This window comes from Cavia porcellus, unplaced genomic scaffold, assembly GCF_034190915.1.
Source record: "Cavia porcellus strain 051 isolate PalLab524CR breed Dunkin Hartley unplaced genomic scaffold, mCavPor4.1 scaffold_3, whole genome shotgun sequence".
Taxonomy (NCBI): domain Eukaryota; kingdom Metazoa; phylum Chordata; class Mammalia; order Rodentia; family Caviidae; genus Cavia; species Cavia porcellus.
The window spans coordinates 118,251,229-118,261,309 of NW_026947486.1; the positions used below are offsets into that span (position 1 = coordinate 118,251,229).

At 52.8% G+C, this 10,081-nt stretch overlaps 1 protein-coding gene across 1 annotated transcript; it reads left to right on the forward strand.

The window, feature by feature from the left end:
• Positions 1 to 491: 491 nt before the first annotated feature.
• On the forward strand, positions 492 to 9,646 carry Cnga2 (cyclic nucleotide gated channel subunit alpha 2). Its single transcript, XM_003461332.5, has 6 exons — positions 492 to 664; positions 1,075 to 1,167; positions 1,619 to 1,786; positions 2,615 to 2,722; positions 4,848 to 4,954; positions 5,274 to 9,646. Exons 1-6 carry the CDS (start codon positions 555 to 557, stop codon positions 6,674 to 6,676), a joined length of 1,989 nt encoding a protein of 662 aa, XP_003461380.2. The 5' UTR covers positions 492 to 554; the 3' UTR covers positions 6,677 to 9,646.
• Positions 9,647 to 10,081: the final 435 nt, after the last annotated feature.

Below are 10,081 nucleotides of genomic sequence, written 5' to 3' on the forward strand. Positions count from 1 at the left end.
GACCTGGAGCAAGCTAGGTGCTGTGGACGCCAGGAGCAGCTTTAGGGCTACAGATCCTGAAGCAGAAGGGGCCCTGGGAAATCTGGAGAGACCTGATGACCATTGTTGTTCACGCTGAGGCACCTGACCAGCCCAAGCAGGGAACAGCTGCCCTGAGTATCTGCTGCCCCAGAGTCAGCCTTCCACCTGTCCTGAGCTGCTTCTTTCCTGTTCTGTGCACTCTTTCTCCTCTGCTCAACTCCCTGATGTAGAGACAAATCTCAGCACCCCAGATCCTGCTGCGGAGCAGTGAGGTTCCTCTTTGCCTCAGCATCAGGCTCCAAATATCAAGAAAATTACTGAACCCCTTGCACTCTGATGACATGCCACAGCAAAACAGTGCCAAGCTACAAAACATGTTTTGTTTCCTTGCTCCGAGTGAACTTTTGAACACATGAACTAGCAAAGCCAGCAGAGCCCTGATTTCACTGTCCTTACTCACCAGTAGCTCTCCTGCTGTCACAGAGTGTACTCTGTGACCTTCCTGGCAGGTGAGTCTGAGCCATACATGGAGGATGACAGAAAAATCCAACGGTGTGAAGAGCTCTCCAGCCAATAACCACAACCATCACCCGCCCCCTGCCATCAAGGCCAATGGCAAAGATGACCCCAGGACCAGCAGCAGGTGAGTCTGCTGAGACAGGGTGGTTTCAGGGGTGATCCAGAGGTTATCAACCCCTCCTGACTCGCCTCATTGTCCTAGAGCCAGGTCTGGCTTCAGGAGGTCTTCTAATGCGACAATTAAATGTTTAGGTATGTCCCAGGGGTGAGACAAGTCATACCCAGAGAGCACTGGATTGTATCTGCTCCTTTTTGTATGTGTGGTACTGGGAATTGAACTCAGGGCCTTCACACTGAACTATATCCCCAGTTCTGTTTTATTTATTTATTAAATTTTGAGACAAGGTCCTATTCAGTCCCTAAGTTCCCCAGGTTGGCCTTGAACTTGTGATATTCTCGCCTTGAGCTCCAAGAGTGCTGGAATTATAGGTATGCACCACTACACCCAGAAAAACTCTGTTCCTTTCTCTGCAGGCCAGTGTCTGCTGCTGAAGACGATACTTCCTCAGAGCTGCAGAGGCTGGCGGATATGGAGACCCCGCGGCGGGGGAGGGGTGGCTTCCGCAGGTGAGTTCCTTCACTCACCTGCTGCCCCGCGTCAGTCAGGTTGGACACCCAGGGCTTTTCTTTAAGACCTCAGAGGCCTGAACAACTCCAAGGCTCCTATGAGGCAAGCTGGGAGGGCCAACTGTCTCAGCATTAGTGGGAGGTGTTCTTCACAGCTGAGGGGCCTCGGTAGACAGCCCTGTACCCTAGAGACTTCTTGTTTACTCCTCACGTTCAACTGAGAGGTTGTTTTTTACAGGATACTTTCCTAAGCCCAGACCCCCTGATCTTGCCTGAGCCCCAGCTCCTATTTTCAACGCTGGCCTCTATCTCAGCTCTCAGAACACACGGGAAATCATTGGCCTGGCCTGTTTCCGGTTTCACCACATGACAAGCTCTCAGGGCCAAGTCCTCTCAGAACAGCAAGGGTCTCCTTTCTGGCTCATTCGTTCTCTTTCCTTCTCTCCTCTAGGATTGCACGCCTGGTGGGAGTTATAAGAAACTGGGCCAACAAGAATTTCCGTGAGGAGGAGCCTAGACCTGATTCGTTCCTTGAGCGTTTCCGTGGGCCTGAGCTCCAGACGGTGACGACACAGCAGGCAGATGGCAAAGGCGACAAGGACGGAGAGGGAAAGGCCAAGTACAGTTGTCCAGCCAGTAGGGCTCAAGGGCTCCTGAGCATTAAATGGAAGACCTGAACGGGGCTTCAAATGCCACTGCCAGGGGCAGACCAGGGATGATGCTAAGAGCTGTTACAGTAGGGAAAGGGCTGGGCAGCGAGACCTGCTGTTTTTAATTCCAGAACTCCCTCACTGTCCTTACCCACGGCCTCGCCAACAGCCAGGTGTCTACATGTCATGGGAACCTCTGAGGGCTTTCCTCACCTTTCTTACTCCCACGCCAGATGTCCTCTCAGGGCTCCTGAAGTGAATATGGGCAGTGAGGGGCCTGGAGCAAGAGACGGTTGACAGGAGAAGGGGGAGGGCCAAGAAGGCAGAGCAGGAGGGTCTGTTCTTCCAGGGATGAGTGGGTGCGTGGCCAAGCTAACACTCACCATCACTGGTCAGTGGGGACAAAGGGGGACAGAGCATCTGGGAAAGTGATATGGAGGCTGGAGGCCAGGGACTGAGAAGAGAGGGTGAGTTACACTCACTTGCCGGGGTTTCCTGCTCTTCCTGGGAGGGACGTGGGAACAGGCCTCCTGGCTGAAAGCTCTGTGCCTGACATGCCTTCGCAGGGCGTCCAGCGGGCCTCTCTGTGCTCAGAATGGGAAGAGGGGTGTCCCTCACCCTTGAGCTGCCTGGCTCGAGGTTGTAGGTCCCTGGAAACTGGGGCCCCAAGCCAACCTAGCCCTCATTCCACACATCCCTGTAAGCAGTGATGTTCAGGGACCCTTTGGTCTCTGGGAGCCAGAGGCTGCTCCCCTGGGGGCCCAGGCCTTGACCCTGACCTGAGTTTGTCTCTTCAGGAAGAAATTTGAGCTATTTGTCTTGGACCCCGCTGGTGACTGGTACTACCGTTGGCTGTTCATCATTGCCATGCTCGTCCTCTACAACTGGTGCCTGCTAGTGGCCAGGTGAGCAGAGAGGGACCTTGGAGAGGCTGGAATATCCAGCACAGTGTCCAGCCCCAGGATTCAGGGACACATCAGTTCCAGCTGTGGATACACAGTTCCGAACACCCCAAGCGTCTTCCTGGGTTCCCTGGCTGCCGATGGCACCTCTGCCCACCCTGTGAACCCCAACACTCCCCACTACTTGATAGGCTACCAGCCCTTCACGTCTGTCCTTTCCCAAGTTCTGTAGCTCACTCTACTTCTTCACGTACCTACTGCTGTCCTAGGCAAGGCCACCCTGCTCCACCCTTGAGAGGGCTATAGCAGCCCCTGCCACTCCTAGCGGGCACCTGCAGCCTCTCTGGTGTGCCCGCCACACTCGCAACACACGCACGTGCTGAAGAAATGGCTTTAGTTACCCGCTCCCTCTGTGGAGAGCTTTCGGTGGCTCTCCGTTGCTCACCATGAAGTTCCAGCCCTAAGGATGGCCCTTGAGGCCCTCTGTCGCACCCAGCTCCGCCTTTCACCTTGGTTCATTCAGCAAGCACTTCATGGAGAGCTTGATGGGTGCTAAGTTCCATGCTCCGTGCTGGGGACAAACTGGTGAGCAACACAGCCATGGTCCCTGCTGTCCTGGAGCTTGAAGGCTAGTGGGGGACACAGACTGTAAACAAGAAGCAAAAGATAAGGTGACTCCTGGGTCTAGTGGCAGAGAGTGGCTAGAAATGACAGCCAGGGCTTCTGAGGAGGAAGTCAGCTATGCAGATACAGGAGGGTGACAGAAGGACCACCTCGGGTAGCAGTAACACACGCAAAGCCTTTCTCTTGGGCTGGCCTGGGGCGGCTGAAGGCTGTGCTGGGCCATCAGCGTGACAGGCACTGCTGGTTCTGCAGCCTTTGGAGTGGGACTCTGTGACCCCTCCTCCCAGTAACGTACATTCACCGCATGGCCACCCTGGGCTCTATCCCCCGCTCTGCCCTCTTCCTAGGCCGGTGATGGAGCACCTTGAGAGCTTTCAGTGATAACGAACAGCTGGCTGCAGCACGCACGCCATAGGCCGCCGGCCCCACCCACTCCACTCTAAGTCCTCTTAGTCTCTCCGTGGTCGCCAGCCTCTCCATTCCCCCTGCCTCTGCTCTGGCCTGGCCACCAGCATGCTTTCACCTAGCATGGCCGGTGTTTTGCAGTGGGTGATCACAAATCTGTGAGGGGTGATAGAAATGTGTGACGGAAATGTTAAAACAATTACTACGGCCAAAGACACTGCCGCAGCAACCCCTCAGAACACCCCCTTCTTCAGAAACGCTTGTGCCATCATTCTTGCCTCTTTCTGAAACCGCTCCGGAGTCCTCCTTTCTGAGGGTCTTGGTGAGGTGAAATCAAAATCACAGTGAACGCTGCTGCCCAGCGCCCCCCAGTGGAAAGGCTGGCTCCTAAAACCATGTGTCCTTGCCCACAGTGTCCTCACCCACCTGGTTCACTGAGTCTGGCACCATGAAACTTCTGACTTTTCCCTAAAGTCAAATGACCGGGAATGAGAAATATTTTTGAATCCATTCAGGACACTGAGACAGCCAGGACAGTGTGACTGAAGGCATTCAGCGAATGGGACTTCATAACTGCTCTGGAAAGTGGCAAAAGCTACGGAATAAGTGGGCTGGAAGACAGAGGGACTCGTGACAGTGTGTCTTTGACTATAATAAATATACCGTTAAAGTGGGAATATTCCCGCCACACGTTTAAACACTCCTTGAGGGCCGAAGGGGTGAGCACAGAGGCCGCTCAGCCACCCACTGCAGTTCGCCCAGTGACTCATTCATTCTCTCAGCTGACGTCACTGAGCACTTGGGTCCTGGCACCCGGAGCTGGGCATGGAGCATTGCTAAGGACTAAGAGTCGGTGTCTGCTTTCCTGAAGCTCACAGTCCAATGGAGGAGGCGGCAATGGTGATGCGTATGAGCCATGTCTGCCGAGTGATAAGGGTAGAGGCAGAACTTACCTGTCAGTGTCTGCCTAGCTCCGGGATGCTAGGGACTGCTCGCGTCCCTGGTGGCCTTGTAAGCCTTGTACAAATAGGCACCCAGTGGAACCCACCAGGGAGCTTTGGCAGACCTTGAGGGTGAGACCAGCCCTGTTCCCCTGCAGAGCCTGCTTCAGTGACCTCCAGAGAGGCTACTTCCTGGTGTGGCTGGTGCTCGATTACTTGTCAGACCTGGTCTACGTCGCAGATCTCCTCATCCGACTGCGCACAGGTGAGTGGAAAGCCAGGACACGTAGGCAGCAGTGTGACCTACAAGGCCAAAGGCCTGAGTCCAAATTTTCAAGGAACCTGCCTTGGCTGAGACTCCGGTAGGTGGCTGATCTGCTTTGAATTTCATGATCACATGTGCCTAGAGAGGTTCAGATCTGGGGTGGTCACTTGGGTTCTTTCTGGCCAGCCCTGCTATATGGGTTATTCTCTTCCTTGGGAAAAGGAGGGCTAAGGGAGCGATTTGGTCCTTGCTGTATATGAGCCTAGAGGGGGGAACATACCGGTGGCAGAGGTGACATACTCGCTTATATGCCCACTAGGTTTCCTAGAGCAGGGGCTGCTGGTCAAAGACACCAAGAAACTGCGAGACAACTATATCCACACCCTGCAGTTCAAGCTGGATGTGGCTTCCATCATCCCCACCGACCTGATCTATTTTGCTGTGGGAATTCATAGCCCTGAGGTGCGCTTCAATCGCCTGCTACACTTTGCCCGCATGTTCGAGTTCTTTGACCGCACGGAGACACGCACCAGCTATCCCAACATCTTTCGCATCAGCAACCTGGTTCTCTACATCTTGATCATCATCCACTGGAATGCTTGCATTTATTATGCCATCTCCAAGTCCATTGGCTTTGGGGTGGACACGTGGGTTTACCCCAACATCACTGACCCTGAGTACGGCTATCTGGCTAGGGAGTACATCTACTGCCTCTACTGGTCTACACTGACCCTCACCACCATTGGGGAGACGCCACCCCCTGTAAAGGATGAAGAGTACTTGTTTGTCATCTTTGACTTCCTGATCGGTGTCCTCATCTTTGCCACCATCGTAGGAAATGTGGGCTCCATGATCTCCAACATGAATGCCACACGGGCAGAGTTCCAGGCCAAGATCGACGCTGTCAAACACTACATGCAGTTCCGCAAGGTCAGTAAGGAGATGGAAGCCAAGGTCATTAGGTGGTTTGACTACCTGTGGACCAATAAGAAGTCGGTAGATGAGCGGGAAGTTCTCAAGAACCTGCCGGCCAAGCTCAGGGCCGAGATAGCCATCAACGTGCACCTGTCCACATTAAAGAAAGTGCGGATCTTCCAGGACTGCGAGGCTGGCCTGCTGGTGGAGCTGGTACTGAAGCTTCGTCCTCAGGTCTTCAGCCCTGGGGATTACATTTGCCGCAAGGGGGACATCGGCAAGGAGATGTACATCATCAAAGAGGGCAAGTTGGCAGTGGTGGCCGATGATGGGGTGACGCAGTACGCCCTCCTATTAGCTGGGAGCTGTTTTGGAGAGATCAGCATCCTGAACATCAAGGGCAGCAAGATGGGGAACCGGCGCACGGCCAATATCCGCAGCCTGGGCTACTCGGACCTCTTCTGCCTGTCCAAGGATGACCTTATGGAAGCGGTGACTGAGTACCCGGATGCCAAGAAGGTCTTGGAGGAGAGGGGCAGGGAGATCCTGATGAAGGAGGGGCTGCTGGACGAGAGCGAGGTGGCAGCCAGCATGGAGGTGGACGTGCAGGAGAAGCTAGAGCAGCTGGAGACCAACATGGAGACGCTGTACACTCGCTTTGGCCGCCTGCTGGCTGAGTACACAGGAGCCCAGCAGAAGCTCAAGCAGCGCATCACAGTCCTGGAGACCAAGATGAAACAGAACGAGGATGATTACCTGTCGGATGGGATGAACAGCCCTGAGCTCGGCGCCGATGAACAGCCGTAAAGCTCGGGGCCCGATGGCCACGGCAACCTTGCCCTGACTGCAGATCTAGCTGAGCACTGTAGATGTCCAGACTCACATGCAATGTCCTCCTGTCACTCTGCATCTACCCAAAGCCTCTCTGAGGTTTCAATTTTTGGCCTAACCCTCCAAGAGCTGTCTTCCAAGTGTAGCTAAGCGCCAAGCCTGTGGACAGTATGGACTGTTGGCTGGGCTTCCGGGAGCTTCAGCCTGCCCAGGCCTGAAGAGGAAGAGAAGAGCCGCCGAGCTGTCCTCCAGGGGAAGCCTGGGATGGGTGGCCTGGGCGATGAACTGCCTATGCGCAGCGTGATGTGCCCGCTGCTGCCCTGGCCCCTCTGCCTGAGTCCTTCAGAACACTGGGCTTTGTCATCTGGTCTCGGTGTCTGTCTGCTAGCCAGGAGGGGGCGCTCCGTAGTCTTCTCCGGAGCAGGAGGATGTTAAGGTTTTCGGCTTCTGGTCTGTGACAGGTCAGGAGGTGAGGAGCAGGACTTCTGACAGGGCCCAGCAGCCACTGCTGCCTGGCTGCTGCGGCCACCAGCCCTCTACGCAGAGCGTTGCTGAAGAGTTCTTGAAAGTTGGTGGTGGGCGTGAGACTCTGCAAGTTAATACGTGCGCTAGGAGCACTTAGGGGTTAATAAATCCCTTCCAACTGCGTGGTGCGCATCGCCCCACTCTGCTACCCACTGCGCCCTTCAGTCCCTCGCTTTCCTCACCCCTCCACTCCAAGACTCTCTTGCTTGCATACCTGGTGCCGTCTTCCCCTGCCCCTGAGAACCCTAGTGGTCCTTTAGGATAGCTCTCGCTCCTCTGCGCTGCTCCTTAGAGAAGACCCTTGCCTGCGCCCACTCCCCTAGTCCGCAGAGAGTCACCCCAGCTCTGGGCTTCTCCACTGTTCACATGCAGTATCCTCCTGTCACACTGCCCAACAGCCGCTCTGTGCCGACTCTTATTAAGCTGCGTGGTCAGTTTTCACGGTTGTGTTTCTCCACTAGACTGTGGGCTCTTTGAGGGCAACGCTGTGTTGCGTCCTGTGCTACTACCTGCAGCCTTGGTCTACGTGTGACCCCGAAGAGCCACTGAGGGAAGTGAGCGTGCAAGTGAGCGAGAGAATGAATTGATACAGCTGACCCAGATGCCCTCAGGAAGCACTGGCTCTGCCTGGGGAGCTGGGCCGGGCCTCAGCAATTTGAGCTCTAGAGCCCGAGGGACCACGGCTGCTTTGTTGGCAAGAGGGTCAGTGTGTGGACTCCCAGGCCTTCACGTTCATGCGCGACATGCATTCACTGATGCGTTCAGTTGTTAATCGATTGACTGATTGACTCCTTCATTCATTGTGGTAAAATGCACAGAAATTTACTTTTTCGCCAGTTTAAGTGTATAGTTCAATAGTATTAAGTAGATTTGCACCAGCAAATGCATGAAAAAATTGAGCACCATCTCTGGCCAGGGGAAAAATGCAAATTAAACCAACACTGAGATGCCACCTCACTCCAGAAGAATGGCTGCCCTCAAGACTGATGACAAGGCTGCGGAGGGGAAAGGAGCCTCTGGCATTGTTGGTGGGCGTGTAAACTAGTACGCCCACTGTGGAAATCGGCGTGGAGGGCCTCTGAAAGCCAGCAGTCGGAAGTCCACTCACCTCAGCTCTTCTCATTCTGGGTGTGTTCCCCGAGAGTGAAAGGCATCGTTTCACGGTGGTGCGTGCACACCCGTGCTTACAGTAGCACATCTCACCCTAGCTGCGTCTCAGACAGGGGCTGTATACCCACCAACAGATGAGTGGGTGGAGAGAACGTGCTGGTACACAGTGCAGTACCACGCTGCCATAGAGAAGCACGAGGCTTTGTCATGTGTCGGAAAGCGGCTGCACTTTGGGATGCAAAGTGAAAGACATCAGACACGGAAGCTTAGACGTGGCATGGCTTCTCTCATCAGAGAAACCCGAAATAGCACCAAATTACAGAGCAATAGCAAAGGTAATAGGAAACAGTGATAGAGATTTTTGCAAAAGGGAAGAGGGCCGAGAAATGGCAGAAGGGGAGACGGGGTGGGGGGCAGAGAAAGGGGGAGAAAAAGAATTAAGGTGTGTTGCGCTCATGTACCAGCTCCCCACGAGGAATGCGATCATTGTGTAAGCAGACACGGGCCAGTACAAACAAGACTTTAAAGGGTATACTCACATTGTGATGAGGAGACGAGGCCAGCCACCAGGCCCTCGGCACCCCTCTCACCTCTGGCAACCACTGCCCTACTGTTTGTCTCTACCAACTTGACTACTCAGGGATTCTGCCTACTACTGTCGACACCCCGAATTCCGGCAGATGTTCTCTCCCCTTTGAAGGCTGAATGGGATTCTCAGCGTGGACAGGCCACATTTTGCTTATTCCTCCATCTGCTGCTGGACACTTGTCTGTTTACTCCTGTTAATGTTCTTTTTAAGGTGGCAAGAAGCATTACGGTAACCATTGTAGATGACCTTGTATTCTGTGTTGACATCATGTACTATGTCCATCCTTTGTTTTGACTGACTGCTTTGTTATGTCATATTTGGTTTTATTCTCTTCCAAAAAAAAGTTAATAAGAACTATGAAAGTAATAAAACTCAAAATGTGCAATTGTTGTTGTAAAAAAGTGAGGAAAACAAAGTGCTCTAAAAGATACAACTGCAAATGTGTTTAGGTGTGTAAGATAGATGACCATATTACTGAGTTTTTGTTGGATCACTGAACAGAACTATTTGCAGTCTCACTGTTTCAATGTCCACTTTGTATGCTTTAATTTTGTAACTTGAACAACTATTTCTAAGATGACAATATGTAATCTATTAACTAGTGATTGCTTACTATTTATTTTCTTTTTTTTGAAAGTCTGCATTCCTTGTACCCTTTTACTGTTTTGGTTTTTTTCTTTCTTTAAATAAAATAATAAATAAATAAATAAATACTCCTGTTACAGGCATGGGTGTACAGATAGCTCATTTGAGTTGCTGAATTCTGACAATTCTGTTAACTTTTTGAAGAACTGCCATATTGTTTTCCCAGAATACAAGTTTCCCCGTTTCTCTGTGGCTTCATTGACATTTCTTATTTTCGGTCTCTTTACAGTCGCCATCCTGGTGGCGATGAGATGATATCTTACCTTCCCGAGTGGCCCCAGATCTGCGGCATATATTCACAGGCCCTTGGGCTCTTGTTAGGTCTTCCCTGAAGAAATGTCCATTTGAGTTTGTTGGCCATTTTAACTGGGTTGAGTGGCACAAGTTCTTTGAATAGTAAGGTTGTAATCCTCTTCCCAGATGAGGTGTGAGAACAGGTCGCCCCATTCTGCAAACTGTCTTTTCACTCGAGTTCTTTGCTGCACTGGAAATGTTTCTTTTACCACCATCCG

What these genes read in the sequence shown, in the direction of transcription:
- Cnga2 (XM_003461332.5), top strand. Translation starts at nt 555, where the DNA reads ATGACAGAAAAATCCAACGGTGTGAAGAGCTCTCCAGCCAATAACCAC. An exon ending in GACGGAGAGGGAAAGGCCAA is followed by an intron (nt 1,787 to 2,614) that starts GTACAGTTGTCC and finishes TTGTCTCTTCAG; the next exon opens with GAAGAAATTTGAGCTATTTG. An exon ending in CCTCATCCGACTGCGCACAG is followed by an intron (nt 4,955 to 5,273) that starts GTGAGTGGAAAG and finishes TATGCCCACTAG; the next exon opens with GTTTCCTAGAGCAGGGGCTG.